The following is a 19,143-nucleotide window of genomic DNA, read 5'->3' as shown; positions in this document are numbered from 1 at the left end:
AGTTGTTGGGTGAAAAATCTGGCGAGCATGGGTCTTGCCAGCACTACTATTGTAAAACCACTTCTTTAAACGTTACACCAGTGTGGGATACAACAGTTATCGGCAGGCACAATCAGTGCGTTTTTGGGAGCTGGACCGGCTGCGGTATTATTGCTTTGGAGAATAAGAATTGGCAGTGCATTGAATGATTCTGGAAAGATGAACCAACGGGATGCCTCGGTTATCACAAAGGCTTACGTCATGAGTATGACATCATCGTGGAAAGTTCGAAGAGATGGATATCAAAGTTGTTTCTTATTGTTCCACTCTAAGAAACGTAAGGACTATCTGTATACGGTAAAATCGGAGGGTCCAATTTTCCGTCATTACGATGCCTTGTAAGCACGTTTTCAAAGGCTCGAGGCTATGGTCGAGATTCATCCCCGAGGGCTACCGACGCCCGACCTCGGGGCAGTATAGATCAGCGGTTATAGTAAAAAAGTGGGAAGTTCCCAAGGCGCATAGCTAGAGCTGACAAAGTCTGTCTGGCTAGTCTAAGCCCGCATTAGAGCATTAACTGGCCGCACCAGCTCCATATCTTTGTAATAAATGCATTTGTATTATGTTGGGATTCCCCCTCATATATAAATGGGATCCTTGTCATTTTGTAGACATTTGTTTCTCAACATTGAATACACAAGAACATTCGACCTACCCCGATTATCCTCATGTCCAGAAAAAGCAAAAAAAGTTCAAAACCGATATCAGTGACAAGATCAAAGAAGAGGTCACAAAACAGTTTAAAGTGGGGGTGATCCGAGTGGTCCGATACACCACATGGTTGGTTAATGTAGTTCATGTGCCAAAGAAAGACGAGAAGACTCGAGTGTGTGTTGACTACAGAGATCTGAACAAAGCAAGTCCTAAGGACAACTTCCCTTTGCCGAAAATCCACATCCTTGTTGATAACTGCGCCAAACATGAGATACAGTCTTTCATGGATTGTTATGCAGGATATCACCAAGTGTTGATGGATGAAGAGGATGCAGAAAAGACAGTTTTCACTACACCCTGAGGCACCTACTGTTACAGGGTCATGCCGTTTGGTTTGAAGAATGTCGGGGCAACTTACATGAGGGCCATGACTGCCATTTTTCATGACATGATGCACCAAGAGATAGATGTGTATGTGGACGATGTGATCATCAAATCCAAGACCCAGGACGAGCATGTTCGGGACATGAGAAAATTCTTTGAGCGACTTCATAAATATGATTTGAAGCTAAATCCGGCCAAATGTGCATTTGGGGTTCCGTCTGGAAAACTCCTGGGATTTATAGTCAGTCGGAGGGGCATCGAGTTAGACCCAACAAAAATAAAGTCTATTAGAGATTTGTCTCCTCCAAGAACCAAGAAAGAGGTTATGAGCCTGCTGGGAAGGTTGAACTACATTAGCCGATTCATTGCTCAATTGACTTCCACATGCGAACCCATCTTCAAGCTATTAAAGAAAGAAGCAGCAATTAAATGGATAGATGAGGGTAAAGAAGCTTTTGACAAAATCAAAGAATATCCATCGAACCCGCAAGTCTTGGTCCCACCTGAACCAGGGAGGCCTCTATTCTTGTATGTGACAGTCTCTGTGTCCTCGGGCGACACGATGTGACAGGAAAGAGAGAGCAGGCCATTTACTATTTGAGCAAGAAGTTTACCAGTTATGAAGCCAAGTACACTTTGTTGGAAAGAACTTGTTGCACTTTAACTTGGGTTGCTCAGAAGCTTAGACACTACTTGTTGGCCTACACCACTTACCTCATTACCAGGTTGGACCCTTTGAAGTACATATTCCAGAAGCCGATGCCCACAGGGAGGTTAGCAAAATGGCAAATCCTACTCACTGAATTTGACATAGTCTATGTCACTCGCACGGCAATGAAAGCCCAGGCTCTAGCAGATCACCTAACTGAAAACCCTGTTGATGACGAATATCAACCTCTGAGTACTTACTTCCCGGATGAAGAGGTAAATTTAGTTGAGATAACATCAAAAGATGCCAATGCTTGGAAAATGTTCTCTGATGGAGTTGTGAACGCAAAAGGCATTGGAATTGGGGCAATTTTGATCTCACCCACCGGTCAGTATTATCCAGCCATAGCCCGGCTTCGGTTTTTTTGCACAAACAACACTGCCGAGTATGAAGCCTGCATTATGGGTATGAATATGACAATTGACCAAGATGTGGAAAAGTTATTGATCATGGGAGATTCAGATTTGATTATCCGACAAGCTCAGGGAGAATGGCAAACTCGAGATGTCAAGCTTATTCCTTACAGGCAACATGTGAAAGATCTTAGCAAGCATTCCAAGTCAATTGAGTTTAGGTACATTCCTTGTTTTCACAATGAGTTAGCCGATGTACTCACTACTTTGGCCTCGATGCTGCCATACCCATGCAATGCCCACATCAACCCATTGGAAATCCAAGTCCGGGAAAGGCACGGTTACTGCAATACGGTTGAGGCAGAATTGAATGTTCAACCATGGTATCATGATATCAAAAGATTTCTAAAAATGAAAGAATATCCCGAGCAAGCCAGTGGAGACCAAAAGAGGACCATTAGATGGCTCGCAAGCGGTTTTTTCTTGAGCGGTGAGGTCTTATACAAAAGGACTCCAGATCTCAACTTGTTAAGATGTGTTGACGCTGAAGAGGCCGTAAGAATCATGTATGAAGTGCACGCAGGAGTGTGTGGACCCCATATGAACGGGTATGTTTTGGAAAAAAAGATCCTTCGAGCAGGTTATTACTGGATGACTATGGAAAAAGATTATTTCAGCTTCATCCGGAAATGTCATCAGTGTCAGGTGCACGGTGACCTAATTCATGCACCGCCAACGAAAATGCATCTCATGTTAGCACCTTGGTCGTTTGTTGCATGGGGTATGGACGTCATTAGGCCGATCGAGCCAAAATCTTCAAATGGGCATAGATTCATATTGGTCATTATCGACTACTTCACAAAGTGGGTTGAGGCAATTACTCTCAAATCTGTCACCAAGAAAGTTGTGGTAGACTTCGTGCATTCCAATCTCATCTGTCGTTTTGGTATTCCTACAACTATCATAATAGATAATGCTGCAAACCTGAATAGTCACCTGATGAGAGAGATATGTGAGCAGTTTAAGATCACGCATCAAAATTCTACTCCATATCGGCCCAATGCCAATGGTGTCGTCGAAGCAGCAAATAAGGACATTAAAAAGATTCTGAGAAAGATGATCTAAAGTTTAAGGAAGTGGCATGAAAAGTAGCCATTTGCATTGTTGGGATATGGCACTACTGTGCGCACATCAGACGGAGCAACTCCGTATCTTTTGGTTTATGGCACTAAAGTCGTAATACCCGTAGAGGTTGAAATTCTATCCCTTCGGATCATTGTTGAAACTGAAATTGAAGATAGTGAGTGGGTTAACCCTGATCGATGAAAAACAAATGGTCGCAGTCTACCACGGGCAGTTGTATCAACAAAGTATGGCCCGTGCCTACAACAAGAAAGTGTGACCTAGAAACTTTGAAGTGGGGCAGCTCGTATTGAGACGTATTCTCCCCCATCATCAGGAAGAAAAAGGAAAGTTTGCTCCTAACTAGAAAGGACCATACATTATCAAAAAATTGTTGCCAAAAAGGGCGTTATACATGGGAGACATCGAAGGGAATGACCCCGAAACAATTGTAAATGCAGACGCAGTCAAAAGGTACTATGTCTAATCCTTCTGCAGCAACAGCATTACCCGATTGGGATGACAAAGGCTTTCATTCTTGCTACCCGAAACACTCCAATCCTTTGCTAACCCTTTGAGCCGGTTACCTTCCTTTCATTACCCTCGTTGGAACTTGAAGATGTTTGGAAAAAATCATCATCATCAAAAAAAAAGAAAAAAAAAAAGAAAACAAAAACAACAAAACAAAATGTTTCCCTGAACTACGTTCGACTTGATTCCGAAATAATGCATAGGCAGCCTTTCTCTGGGGTTCAGTCACACCAAAACAAAAATCCAATTTCCTTCAAAAATGAAACTGGGCAGATATTATAATGGTTCGGCAATAATCCCGCCTGAACGGTTCCAAAGTTGTAAGTTGATCCAAATTTTTTTACACAAACTTTGTTCAAGTCTTTCCGATCAATCGGTGAAAGGTTTTCAAAATCAGAGAACGCAGCTGTTTGGATCCGATGCAATCAAGATGAGAGAAATAAAATGAGAGAGTCTTATTGGTGAAAACCTACGAGCACCGTAAGGCGATGGTGAGCAGAGAAACTGAAAAATAAGAGAGTCTTATTATTGAAAACTCGTAAAGAGCACTATAAGGCGACGGTGAGAAAAGAAATGAGAGAGGTCGATTGGCGAAAACCCGCAAAGGGCGCCATTGATCGAAAAGAAGAAATCCCTCACCACCATTGGTATTGAAAGAGTCCTGGCAAGTTTTCTCAGTTTTAAAACACGGGTCTTAATGGGTTTATGAGAAGTTGGATAGTTGTGTAGATCGGGTATCCAGTCCAAGAAGCATGTCATGTCTATTGAAGTCTGCATGCACCCTAGATAAGTCTTTCTTTCATCCCCGAAAGGGACACTTCTCCTTAAATTCACTTTCTTATCCTTTGTGTACTTTTCTTTGAATCCCTTTCGGTCTAACCCTGTTTCGAAACTAATAAAAAGAAAAGGTGGCAAGATTGGTTTTACAAGGTTCGGCTTAACAAAAGCCAAGTCCAAAGAAAGTACCCAGCCTCAGCGGGTGCATCAAGTCGATCCCGACTGGCCTTGATGGCCAATGCTCTGAAGTCAAATTATTGAAAATAAAGGAAATCTGAAGTCAAATGCCCATAAAGTCAGAATAAGATGAAAGGGCCAAAGCCTCACACAGGTGAACTGCCATGTGAAATTTTGAGAAGTTGAGTTCTTCGGTTTTAGGAGAGAGGTCAATCTTCAGAAAAACCAGCAAGCAACAAAGGTTCTCACCAAAAGAATTGGGCCGATATCAAGTGATCAAAAACAATCAAGGCCACAAAACCAACCACTGTTTCAAACTAACAATTTTTCTTTGTTTGAAAACTTGAAACAGGTGCAATCAAAGGCAAACATGCGAGAAGCAGGTGCAACCAAAAAGAAATGTGCAAGTGCTAGAAACAGCTTTGTAGCAACAATACACAAAAAAGGGAAGTCCCCTCCAAATTTTTTTCCCCATTAACTCATTCCATGAAATAAGTAAAAATAGAGAAAACAAAACAAGATGAAAAAAAAAAAGAGACAAGAAGAAAATTCAAAAAAATGGTAGCTTAGGATCCCCAATCTCAATCTTTTACCCTTTTGCCAACATAGGGTCTCCAATCCCTAGTTGAGATCATTTTAGACATAGGGTCTCCATTCTCTAGTCGCCTTTTGCCAACATAAAGTCTTCACTCCCTAGTTGAGATTATTTTATACATAGGGTCTCCACTCCCTAGTCGCCTTTTACCAACATAGGGTCTCCAATCCCTAGTTGAGATTATTTTTAGACATAGGGTCTCCACTCCCTAGTTGCCTTTTCCCAACATAGGGTCTCCAATCCCTAGTTAAGATTATTTTTAGACATAGGGTCTCCACTCCCTAATTGCCTTTTGCCAACATAGGATCTTCAATCCCTAGTTGAGATTATTTTTAGACATAGGGTCTCCACCCTAGTCGCCTTTTGCCAACATATGGTCTCCAATCCCTAGTTGAGATTATTTTTAGACATAAGGTCTCCACTCCCTAGTCGCCTTTTGCCAACATAAGGACTCCACTCCCTAGTTGAGATTTTAGACATAGGGTCTCCACTCCCTAGTCGCCTTTTGCCAACATAGGGTCTCTAATCCCTAGTTAAAATTAATTTTAGACATAGGGTCTCCACTCCCTAGTTGCATTTTCCCAACATAGGGTCTCCAATCCCTAGTTAAGATTATTTTTAGACATAGGGTCTCCACTCCCTAATTGACGTTTGCCAACATAGGATCTCCAATCCCTAGTTGAGATTATTTTTAGACATAGGGTCTCCACCCTAGTCGCCTTTTGCCAACATATGGTCTCCAATCCCTAGTTGAGATTATTTTTAGACATAAGGTCTCCACTCCCTACTCGCCTTTTGCCAACATAGGGACTCCACTCCCTAGTTGAGATTTTAGACATAAGGTCTCCACTCCCTAGTCGCCTTTTGCCAACATAGGGTCTCCAATCCCTAGTTAAAATTATTTTTAGACATAGGGTCTCCACTCCCTAGTTGCATTTTTCCAACATAGGGTCTTCAATCCCTAGTTGAGATTATTTTTAGACATTGGGCCTCCACTCCCTAATCGCCTTCTGCCAACATAGAGTCTTCAATCCCTAGTTGAGATCATTTTAGAAGTAGGGTCTCCACTCCCTAGTCGCCTTTGGTCTAACATATGGTATCCTTTCCCTAGTTGAGATTATTTTTAGACATAGGGTCTCCACTCCCTAGTCGCCTTTTGCCAACATAGAGTCTCCAATCCCTAGTTGAGATTATTTTTAGACGTAGGGTCTCCAATCCCAAGTCGACTTTTGCCAACATAGGGTCTCCAATCCCTAGTTGAGATTATTTTTAGAGATAGTGTCTCCACTCCCTAGTCGCCTTTTGCCAACATGGGGTCACCACCCCCTAGTTGAGATTATATTTAGACATAGGGTCTCCACTCCCTAGTCGCCTTTTGCCAACATAGGGTCTCCACTCCCTAGTTGAGAATATTTTTAGACATAGAAGCCTCCACTCCCTAGTAGCCTTTTGCCAACATAGGATCTCCAATCCCTAGTTGAGATTATTTTTAGACATAGGGTCTCCACCCCCTAATTGCCTTTTCCCAACATAGGGTCTCCAATCCCTCGTTGAGATTATTTTTAGACATAGGGTCTCCACTCCCTAGTCGCCTTTTGCCAAAATAGGGTCTCCACTCCCTAGTTGAGATTATATTTAGACATAGGGTCTCCACTCCCTAATCGCCTTTTGACAACATAGGGTCTCTAATCCCTAGTTGAGATTATTTTAAGACATAGGGTCTCCACTCCGTAGTCGCCTTTTGCCAACATAGGGTCTGCAATCCCTAGTTGAGATCATTTTAGAGATAGGGTCTCCACTCCCTAGTCGCCTTTGGCCAATATAGGGTCTCCCCTCCCTAGCTAAGATTAATTTTAAACATAGGATCTCCACTCACTAGTCGCCTTTTGCCAACATAGGGTCTTCAACCCTAAGATAAGATTATTTTTAGACATAGGGTCTCCGCTCCCTAGTTGAGATCATTTTAGTCATAGGGTTTCCACTCCCTAGTAGCCTTTTGCCAACATAGGATCTCCAATACCTAGTAGAGGTTATTTTTAGACATACAGTCTCCACTCTCTAATTGCCTTTTGCCAACATAGGGTCTCCAATCCCTAGTTGAGATTATTTTTAGACATAGGGTCTCCACCCTAGTCGCCTTTTGCCAACATATGGTCTCCAATCCCTAGTTGAGATTATTTTTAGACATAAGGTCTCCACTCCCTAGTCGCCTTTTGCCAACATAGGGACTCCACTCCCTAGTTGAGATTTTAGAAATAGGGTCTCCACTCCCTAGTCGCCTTTTGCCAACATAGGGTCTCTTATCCCTAATTAAAATTATTTTTAGACATAGGGTCTCGACTCCCTAGTCTCATTTTGTTAACATAGGGTCTCCAATCCCTAGTTGAAATTATTTTTAGACATAAGGCCTCCACTCCCTAGTCGCCTTCTACCAACATATGGTCTCCAATCCCTAGTTGAGATCATTTTAGAGATAGGGTCTCCACTCTCTAGTCGCCTTTGGCCAATATAGGGTCTCCCCTCCCTAGCTAAGATTAATTTTAAACATAGGATCTCCACTCACTAGTCGCCTTTTGCCAACATAGGGTCTTCAACCCTAAGATAAGATTATTTTTAGACATAGGGTCTCCGCTCCCTAGTTGAGATCATTTTAGTCATAGGGTTTCCACTCCCTAGTAGCCTTTTGCCAACATAGGATCTCCAATACCTAGTTGAGGTTATTTTTAGACATACAGTCTCCACTCTCTAATTGCCTTTTGCCAACATAGGGTCTCCAATCCCTAGTTGAGATTATTTTTAGACATAGGGTCTCCACCCTAGTCGCCTTTTGCCAACATATGGTCTCCAATCCCTAGTTGAGATTATTTTTAGACATAAGGTCTCCACTCCCTAGTCGCCTTTTGCCAACATAGGGACTCCACTCCCTAGTTGAGATTTTAGAAATAGGGTCTCCACTCCCTAGTCGCCTTTTGCCAACATAGGGTCTCTTATCCCTAATTAAAATTATTTTTAGACATAGGGTCTCCACTCCCTAGTTGCATTTTCCCAACATAGGGTCTCCAATCCCTAGTTAAGATTATTTTTAGACATAGGGTCTCCACTCCCTAATTGACGTTTGCCAACATAGGATCTCCAATCCCTAGTTGAGATTATTTTTAGACATAGGGTCTCCACCCTAGTCGCCTTTTGCCAACATATGGGGTCCAATCCCTAGTTGAGATTATTTTTAGACATAAGGTCTCCACTCCCTAGTCGCCTTTTGCCAACATAGGGACACCACTCCCTAGTTGAGATTTTAGACATAGGGTCTCCACTCCCTAGTCGCCTTTTGCCAACATAGGGTCTCCAATCCCTAGTTAAAATTATTTTTAGACATAGGGTCTCCACTCCCTAGTTGCATTTTTCCAACATAGGGTCTCCAATCCCTAGTTGAGATTATTTTTAGACATAGGGCCTCCACTCCCTAATCGCCTTCTGCCAACATAGAGTCTTCAATCCCTAGTTGAGATCATTTTAGACGTAGGGTCTCCACTCCCTAGTCGCCTTTGGTCAACATAAGGTCTTCACTCCCTAGTTGAGATTATTTTTAGACATAGGGTCTCCACTTCCTAGTCGCCTTTTGCCAACATATGAACTTCAACCCCTAGTTGAGATTATTTTTAGACGTAGAGTCTCCACTACCTAGTCGCCTTTTGCCAACATAAGGTCTACAGTCCCTAGTTGAGATTATTTTAGACATAGGGTATCCACTCCCTAGTCGCCTTTTGCCAACATGGGGTCACCACCCCTTAGTTGAGATTATATTTAGACATAGAGTCTCCACTCCCTAGTCGCCTTTTGCCAACATAGGATCTCCAATCCCTAGTTGAGATTATTTTTAGACATAGGGACTTCACTCCCTAATTGCCTTTTGCCAACATAGGGTCTCCAATCCCTCGTTGAGATTATTTTTAGACATAGGGTCTCCACTCCCTAGTCGCCTTTTGCCAAAATAGGGTCTCCACTCCCTAGTTGAGATTATTTTTAGACATAGGGTCTCCACTCCCTAATCGCCTTTTGACAACATAGGGTCTCTAATCCCTAGTTGAGATTATTTTAAGACATAGGGTCTCCACTCCCTTGTCGCCTTTTGCCAACATAGGGTCTCCAATCCCTAGTTGAGATTATTTTAGACATAGGGTATCCACTCCCTAGTCGCCTTTTTCCAACATAGGGTCTCCAATCCCTAGTTTAGATTATTTTTAGACATAGGGTCTGTACTCCCTAGTCGCATTTTGCCAACATAGGGTCTCCAATCCCTAGTCGAGATTATTTTTAGACATAGGGTCTCGACTCCCTAGTCTCATTTTGTTAACATAGGGTCTCCAATCCCTAGTTGAAATTATTTTTAGACATAAGGCCTCCACTCCCTAGTCGCTTTCTACCAACATAGGGTCTCCATTCCCTAGTTGAGATCATTTTAGAGATAGGGTCTCCACTCCCTAGTCGCCTTTGGCCAATATAGGGTCTCCCCTCCCTAGCTAAGATTAATTTTAAACATAGGGTCTCCACTCACTAGTCGCCTTTTGCCAACATAGGGTCTTCAACCCCAAGATAAGATTATTTTTAGACATAGGGTCTCCGCTCCCTAGTTGAGATCATTTTAGACATAGGGTTTCCACTCTCTAGTAGCCTTTTGCCAACATAGGATCTCCAATACCTAGTTGAGGTTATTTTTAGACATACGGTCTCCACTCTCTAATTGCCTTTTGCCAACATAGGGTCTTCAATCCCTAGTTGAGATTATTTTTAGACATAGGGTCTCCACTCCCTAGTCGCCTTTTTCCAACATAGGGTCTCCACTCCCTAGTTGAGATTATTTTAGACATAGGGTCTCCACTCCCAAGTCTCCTTTTGCCTACATAGGGTCACCACTACCTAGTTGACATTATTTGTAGACATAGGGTCTCCACTCCCTAGTCGCCTTTTGCCAACATAGGGTCTCTACTCCCTAGTTGAGAATATTTTTAGACATAGGGTCTCCACTCCCTAGTAGCCTTTTGCCAACATAGGATCTCCAATCCCTAGTTGAAATTATTTTTAGACATAGGGTCTCCACTCCCTAGTCGCTTTTGCCAACATAGGGTCTCCAGACCCTAGTTGATATTATTTTTAGACATAGGGTCTCCACTCCTTAGTCGCCTTTTGACAACATAGGGTCTTTAATCCCTAGTTGAGATTATTTTTAGATATAGGGTCTCCACTCCCTAGTCGCCTTTTGCCAACATAGGGTCTCCAATCCATAGTTGAGATTTTAGAAATAGGGTTTCTACTCCCTACTCCCCTTTCTCCAACATAGGGTCTTCAATCCCTAGTTGAGATTATTTTTAGACATATGGCCTCAACTCCCTAGTCACCTTCTGTTAACATAGGGTTTCCAATCCCTTGTTGAGATCATTTTAGACATGGGGTCTCCAATCTCTAGTCGACTTTAGCCAACATAGGGTCTCCACTCCCTAGTTGAGATTATTTTTAGACATAGGGTCTCCACTCCCTAATCTCCTTTTGCCTACATAGGGTCTTCAACCCCTAGTTGAGATTATTTTTAGACATAGGGTCTACACTCACTAGTTGACTTTTGCCAATATAGGGTCTATACTCCATAGTTGAGATTATTTTTAGACATAGGGTCTCTACTCCTCAGTCGCCTTTTGCTCACATAGGGTCTTCAATCCCTAGTTGAGATTATTTTAAGATATAGGTTCTCCACTCCCTAGTCGCCTTTTGCCAACATAAGGACTCCACTCCTTAGTTGAGATTTTAGACATAGGGTCTCCACTCCCTAGTCGCTTTTGCCAACATAGGGTCTTCAATCCCTAGTTTGTGATTATTTTTAGACATAGGGACTTCACTCCCTAGTCACATTTTGCCAACATAGGGTCTCCAATCTCTAGTTTAGATTATTTTTAGACATAGGGCCTCCTCTCCCTAGTCGCCTTCTGCCAACATAGGGTCTCCAATCCCTAGTTGAGATCATTTTAGACATAGGGTCTCCACTCCCTAGTCGCCTTTGGCCAACATAGGGTCTCCACTCCCTAGTTGAGATTATTATTAGACATAGGGTCTCCACTTCCCAGTCGCCTTTTGCCAACATAGGGTCTTCAACCCCCAGTTGAGATTATTTTTAGACATAGGGTATCCACTCCCTAGTCGCCTTTTGCCAACATAGGGTCTCCCCTCCCTAGTTGAGATTATTTTTAGACATAGGGTCTCTACTCCCTAGTCGCCTTTTGCCAACATAGGGTCTCCAATCCCTAGTCGAGATTATTTTAGACATAGGGCCTCCTCTCCCTAGTCGCCTTCTGCCAACATAGGGTCTCCAATCCCTAGTTGAGATCATTTTAGACATAGGGTCTCCACTCCCTAGTCGCCTTTGGCCAACATAGGGTCTCCACTCCCTAGTTGAGATTATTATTAGACATAGGGTCTCCACTTCCCAGTCGCCTTTTGCCAACATAGGGTCTTCAACCCCCAGTTGAGATTATTTTTAGACATAGGGTATCCACTCCCTAGTCGCCTTTTGCCAACATAGGGTCTTCACTCCCTAGTTGAGATTATTTTTAGACATAGGGTCTCTACTCCCTAGTCGCCTTTTGCCAACATAGGGTCTCCAATCCCTAGTCGAGATTATTTTAGACATAGGGTCTCCACTCTATAGTCACCTTTTGCCAACATAGGGTCTCCAATCCCTAGTTGAGATTATTTTTAGACATAGGGTCTCCACTCCCTAGTTGAGATTATTTTTAGACATAGGGTCTCTACTCCCTAGTCGCCTTTTGTCAACATACGGTCTCCAATCCCTAGTTGAGATTATTTTAAGATATAGGTTCTTCACTCCCTAGTCGCCTTTTGCCAACATAAAGACTCCACTCCGTAGTTGAGATTTTAAACATAGGGTCTCAACTCCCTAATCGCTTTTGCCAACAAACGGTCTCCAATCCCTAGTTTGTGATTATTATTAGACATAGGGACTTCACTCCCTAGTCACATTTTGTCAACATAGGGTCTCAAATCCCTAGTTGAGATTATTTTTAGACATAGGGCCTCCACTCCCTAATCGCCTTCTGCCAACATAGGGTCTCCAATCCCTAGTTCAGATCATTTTGGACATAGGGTCTCCACTCCCTAGTAGCCTTTTGCCAACATAGGATCTCCAATCCCTAGTTGAGATTATTTTTAGACATACGGTCTCCACTCTCTAATTGCCTTTTGCCAACATAGGATCTCCAATCCCTAGTTGAGATTATTTTTAGACATACGGTCTCCACTCTCTAATTGCCTTTTGCCAACACAGGGTCTCCAATCCCTAGTTGAGATTATTTTTAGACATAGGGTCTTCACTCCCTAGTCGTCTTTTACCAACATAGGGTCTCCACTCCCTAGTTGAGATTATTTTTAGACATAGGGTCTCCACTCCCTAGTCGCCTTTTGCCAACATAGGGTTTTCAATCCCTAGTTGAGATTTTAGAAATAGGGTCTCTACTCCCAAGTCGCCTTTCTCCAACATAGGGTCTTCAATCCCTAGTTGAGATTATTTTTAGACATATGGCCTCCACTCCCTAGTCGCCTTATGTTAACATAGAGTTTCCAATCCCTAGTTGAGATCATTTTAGACATGGGGTCTCCACTCTCTAGTCACCTTTAGCCAACATAGGGTCTCCACTCCCTAGTTGAGATTATTTTTAGACATAGGGTCTCCACTCCCTAATATCCTTTTGCCAACATAGGGTCTTCAACCCCTAGTTTAGATTATTTTTAGACTTAGGGTCTACACTCACTAGTCGACTTTTGCTAATATAGGGTCTATACTCCCTAATTGAGATTAGTTTTAGACATAGGGTCTCCACTCCCTAGTCGCCTTTTGCCAACATAAAGACTCCACTCCTTAGTTGAGATTTTAGACATAGGGTCTCCACTCCCTAGTCGCTTTTGCCAATATAGGGTCTCCAATCCCTAGTTTGTTATTATTTTTAGACATAGGACTTCACTACCTAGTCACATTTTGCCAACATAGGGTCTACAATCCCTAGTTTAGATTATTTTTAGACTTAGGGCCTCCTCTCCCTAGTCGCCTTCTGCCAACATAGGGTCTCCAATCCCTAGTTGAGATCATTTTAAACATAAGGTCTCCACTCCCTAGTCGTCTTTGGCCAACATAGGGTCTCCACTCCCTAGTTGAGATTATTATTAGACATAGGGTCTCCACTTCCCAGTCGCCTTTTGCCAACATAGGGTCTTCAACCCCTAGTTGAGATAATTTTTAGACATAGGGTATCCACTCCCTAGTCGCCTTTTGCCAACATAGGGTCTCCACTCCCTAGTTGAGATTATTTTTAGACATAGGGTCTCTACTCCCTAGTCGCCTTTTTCCAACATAGGGTCTCCAATCCCTAGTCGAGATTATTTTAGACATAGGATATCCACTCTCTAGTCGCCTTTGCCAACATAGTGTCTCCAATCCCTAGTTGAGATTATTTTTAGACATAGGGTCTCCACTACCTACTCGTCTTTTGCCAATATAGGGTCTTCACTCCCTAGTTGAGATTATTTTTAGACACAGGGTCTCTACTCCCTAGTCGCCTTTTGCCAACATACGGTCTCCAATCCCTAGTTGAGATTATTTTAAGATATAGGTTCTTCACTCCCTAGTCGCCTTTTGCCAACATAAAGACTCCACTCCGTAGTTGAGATTTTAGACATAGGGTCTCCACTCCCTAGTCGCTTTTGCCAACAAACGGTCTCTAATCCCTAGTTTGTGATTATTTGTATTCATAGGGACTTCACTCCCTAGCCACATTTTGTCAACATAGGGTCTCAAATCCCTAGTTGAGATTATTATTAGACATAGGGTCTCCACTTCCCAGTCGCCTTTTGCCAACATAGGGTCTTCAACCCCTAGTTGAGATTATTTTTAGACATAGGGTCTCCACTACCTACTCGTCTTTTGCCAATATAGGGTCTTCACTCCCTAGTTGAGATTATTTTTAGACACAGGGTCTCTACTCCCTAGTCGCCTTTTGCCAACATACGGTCTCTAATCCCTAGTTAAGATTATTTTAAGATATAGGTTCTTCACTCCGTAGTCGCCTTTTGCCAACATATAGACTCCACTCCGTAGTTGAGATTTTAGAAATAGGGTCTCCACTCCCTAGTCGCTTTTGCCAACAAACGGTCTCCAATCCCTAGTTTGTGATTATTTTTAGACATAGGGACTTCACTCCCTAGTCACATTTTGTCAACATAGGGTCTCAAATCCCTAGTTGAGATTATTTTTAGACATAGGGCCTCCACTCCCTAGTCGCCTTCTGCCAACATAGGGTCTCCAATCCCTAGTTGAGATCATTTTAGACATAGGGTCTCCACTCCCTAGTAGCCTTTTGTCAACATAGGATCTCCAATCCCTAGTTGAGATTATTTTTAGACATACGGTCTCCACTCTCTAATTGCCTTTTGCCAACATAGGGTCTCCAATCCCTAGTTGAGATTATTTTTAGACATAGGGTCTCTCCACTCCCTAGTCGCCTTTTGCCAACATAGGGTCTCCACTCCCTAGTTGAGATTATTTTTAGACATAGGGTCTCCACTCCCTAGTCGCCTTTTACCAACATAGGGTCTCCAATCCCTAGTTGAGATTATTTTAGACATAGGGTATCCACTCCCTAGTCGCCTTTTGCCAACATAAGGACTCCACTCCTTAGTTGAGATTTTAGACATAGGGTCTCCACTCCCTAGTCGCTTTTGCCAACATAGGGTCTTCAATCCCTAGTTTGTGATTATTTTTAGACATAGGGACTTCACTCCCTAGTCACATTTTGCCAACATAGGGTCTCCAATCTCTAGTTTAGATTATTTTTAGACATAGGGCCTCCTCTCCCTAGTCGCCTTCTGCCAACATAGGGTCTCCAATCCCTAGTTGAGATCATTTTAGACATAGGGTCTCCACTCCCTAGTCGCCTTTGGCCAACATAGGGTCTCCACTCCCTAGTTGAGATTATTATTAGACATAGGGTCTCCACTTCCCAGTCGCCTTTTGCCAACATAGGGTCTTCAACCCCCAGTTGAGATTATTTTTAGACATAGGGTATCCACTCCCTAGTCGCCTTTTGCCAACATAGGGTCTCCACTCCCTAGTTGAGATTATTTTTAGACATAGGGTCTCCACTCCCTAGTCGCTTTTGCCAATATAGGGTCTCCAATCCCTAGTTTGTTATTATTTTTAGACATAGGACTTCACTACCTAGTCACATTTTGCCAACATAGGGTCTACAATCCCTAGTTTAGATTATTTTTAGACTTAGGGCCTCCTCTCCCTAGTCGCCTTCTGCCAACATAGGGTCTCCAATCCCTAGTTGAGATCATTTTAAACATAAGGTCTCCACTCCCTAGTCGTCTTTGGCCAACATAGGGTCTCCACTCCCTAGTTGAGATTATTATTAGACATAGGGTCTCCACTTCCCAGTCGCCTTTTGCCAACATAGGGTCTTCAACCCCTAGTTGAGATAATTTTTAGACATAGGGTATCCACTCCCTAGTCGCCTTTTGCCAACATAGGGTCTCCACTCCCTAGTTGAGATTATTTTTAGACATAGGGTCTCTACTCCCTAGTCGCCTTTTTCCAACATAGGGTCTCCAATCCCTAGTCGAGATTATTTTAGACATAGGATATCCACTCTCTAGTCGCCTTTGCCAACATAGTGTCTCCAATCCCTAGTTGAGATTATTTTTAGACATAGGGTCTCCACTACCTTCTCGTCTTTTGCCAATATAGGGTCTTCACTCCCTAGTTGAGATTATTTTTAGACACAGGGTCTCTACTCCCTAGTCGCCTTTTGCCAACATACGGTCTCCAATCCCTAGTTGAGATTATTTTAAGATATAGGTTCTTCACTCCCTAGTCGCCTTTTGCCAACATAAAGACTCCACTCCGTAGTTGAGATTTTAGACATAGGGTCTCCACTCCCTAGTCGCTTTTGCCAACAAACGGTCTCTAATCCCTAGTTTGTGATTATTTGTATTCATAGGGACTTCACTCCCTAGCCACATTTTGTCAACATAGGGTCTCAAATCCCTAGTTGAGATTATTATTAGACATAGGGTCTCCACTTCCCAGTCGCCTTTTGCCAACATAGGGTCTTCAACCCCTAGTTGAGATTATTTTTAGACATAGGGTCTCCACTACCTACTCGTCTTTTGCCAATATAGGGTCTCCACTCCCTAGTTGAGATTATTTTTAGACACAGGGTCTCTACTCCCTAGTCGCCTTTTGCCAACATACGGTCTCTAATCCCTAGTTAAGATTATTTTAAGATATAGGTTCTTCACTCCGTAGTCGCCTTTTGCCAACATATAGACTCCACTCCGTAGTTGAGATTTTAGAAATAGGGTCTCCACTCCCTAGTCGCTTTTGCCAACAAACGGTCTCCAATCCCTAGTTTGTGATTATTTTTAGACATAGGGACTTCACTCCCTAGTCACATTTTGTCAACATAGGGTCTCAAATCCCTAGTTGAGATTATTTTTAGACATAGGGCATCCACTCCCTAGTCGCCTTCTGCCAACATAGGGTCTCCAATCCCTAGTTGAGATCATTTTAGACATAGGGTCTCCACTCCCTAGTAGCCTTTTGTCAACATAGGATCTCCAATCCCTAGTTGAGATTATTTTTAGACATACGGTCTCCACTCTCTAATTGCCTTTTGCCAACATAGGGTCTCCAATCCCTAGTTGAGATTATTTTTAGACATAGGGTCTCTCCACTCCCTAGTCGCCTTTTGCCAACATAGGGTCTCCACTCCCTAGTTGAGATTATTTTTAGACATAGGGTCTCCACTCCCTAGTCGCCTTTTACCAACATAGGGTCTCCAATCCCTAGTTGAGATTATTTTAGACATAGGGTATCCACTCCCTAGTCGCATTTTGCCAACATAGGGTCTCCACTCCCTAGTTGAGATTATTTTTAGACATAGGGTCTGTACTCCCTAATCGCCTTTTGCCAATATAGGATCTCCAATCCCTAGTTGAGATTATTTTTAGACATAGAGTCTCCACTCCCTAGTCGCCTTTTGCCAACATAGGGTATTCAACCCCTAGTTGAGATTATTTTTAGACATAGGGTCTCCACTCACTAGTCAACTTTTGCCAATATAGGGTCTATACTACCTAGTTGAGACTATATTTAGACATAGGGTCTCTACTCCCTAGTCGCCTTTTGTTAACATAGGGTCTTCAATTCCTAGTTGAGATTATTTTTAGACATAGGGTCTGCACTCCCTAATCTCCTTTTGCCAACATAGGGTTTTCAACCCCTAGTTGAGATTATTTTTAGACATAGAGTCTCCACTCACTAGTCGACTTTTGCAAATATAGGGTCTATACTCCCTAGTTGAGATTTTTTTTAGACATAGGGTCTCTACTCCCTAATCGCCTTTTGCTAACATAGGGTCTTCAATCCCTAGTTGAGATTATTTTAAGATATAGGTTCTCCACTCCCTAGTCGCCTTTTGCCAACATAAGGACTCCACTCCTTAGTTGAGATTTTAGACATAGGGTCTCCACTCCCTAGTCGCTTTTGCCAACATAGGGTCTCCAATCCCTAGTTTGTGATTATTTTTTAACATAGGGACTTCACTCCCTAGTCACATTTTGCCAACTTAGGGTCTCCAATCCCTAGTTGAGATTATTTTTAGACATAGGGTCTCCACTCCCTAATCTCCTTTTGCCAACATAGGGTCTTCAACCCCTAGTTGAGATTATTTTTAGACATAGGGTCTCCACTCACTAGTCGACTTTTGCCAATATAGGGTCTATACTCCCTAGTTGAGATTATTTTTAGACATAGGGTATCTACTCCCTAGTCGCCTTTTGCTAACATAAGGTCTTTAATTCCTAGTTGAGATTATTTTAAGATATAGGTTCTCCACTCCCTAGTCGTCTTTTGCCAACATAAGGACTCCACTCCTTAGTTGAGATTTTAGACATAGGGTTTCCACTCCCTAGTCGCTTTTGCCAACATAGGGTCTCCAATCCCTAGTTTGTGATTATTTTTAGACATAGGAACTTCACTCCCTAGTCACATTTTGCCAATATAGGATCTCAAATCCCTAGTTGAGTTTATTTTTAAACATAGGGTCTTCACTCCCTAATCTCCTTTTGACAACATAGGGTCTTCAACCCCTAGTTGAAATTATTTTTAGATATAGGGTCTCCACTCACTAGTCGACTTTTGCCAATATAGGGTCTATACTCCCTAGTTAAGATTATTTTTAGACATAGGGTATCTACTCCCTAGTCGACTTTTGCTAACATAGGGTCTTCAATCCCTAGTTGAGATTATTTTAAGATATAGGTTCTCCACTCCCTAGTCGCCTTTTGCCAACATAAGGACTGCACTCCTTAGTTGAGATTTTAGACATAGGGTCTCCACACCCTAGTCGCTTTTGCCAACATAGGGTCTCCAATCCCTAGTTTGTGATTATTTTTAGACATAGGGACTTCACTCCCTAGTCACATTTTGCCAACATATGGTCTCCAATCCCTAGTTGAGATTATTTTTAGACATAGGGCCTCCACTCCCAAGTCGCCTTTTGCCAACATAGGGTCTCTTATCCCTAGTTGAGATTTTTTAGACATATGGCCTCCACTCCCTAGTCGCCTTCTGTTAACATAGGGTTTCCAATCTCTAGTTGAGATCATTTTAGACATGGGGTCTCCACTATTTAGTCGCCTTTAGCCAACATAGGGTCTCCACTCCCTAGTTGAGATTA

General features: G+C 42.6%; 1 protein-coding gene across 1 annotated transcript; it reads left to right on the top strand.

The window, feature by feature from the left end:
• The first annotated feature begins 1,911 nt into the window (after positions 1 to 1,911).
• LOC142180818 (uncharacterized) lies at positions 1,912 to 3,264 on the top strand. Its single transcript, XM_075252907.1, has 2 exons — positions 1,912 to 2,360; positions 3,132 to 3,264. The coding sequence occupies exons 1-2, from the start codon at positions 1,912 to 1,914 to the stop codon at positions 3,262 to 3,264; spliced, it is 582 nt and encodes a 193-aa protein (XP_075109008.1).
• The last annotated feature ends 15,879 nt before the right edge of the window (positions 3,265 to 19,143 follow it).

This window comes from Nicotiana tabacum, chromosome 5 (genome assembly GCF_000715075.1).
Source record: "Nicotiana tabacum cultivar K326 chromosome 5, ASM71507v2, whole genome shotgun sequence".
Classification (NCBI taxonomy): Eukaryota; Viridiplantae; Streptophyta; class Magnoliopsida; order Solanales; family Solanaceae; genus Nicotiana; species Nicotiana tabacum.
This window is presented reverse-complemented; position numbering and strand designations above follow the sequence as displayed.

Coding starts and splice junctions, on each gene's coding strand:
- LOC142180818 (XM_075252907.1), top strand. CDS start 1,912: ATGAAAGCCCAGGCTCTAGCAGATCACCTAACTGAAAACCCTGTTGAT. Junction 2,361..3,131: donor TCCAAGTCAATTGAGTTTAG/GTACATTCCTTG, acceptor AAACCTGAATAG/TCACCTGATGAGAGAGATAT.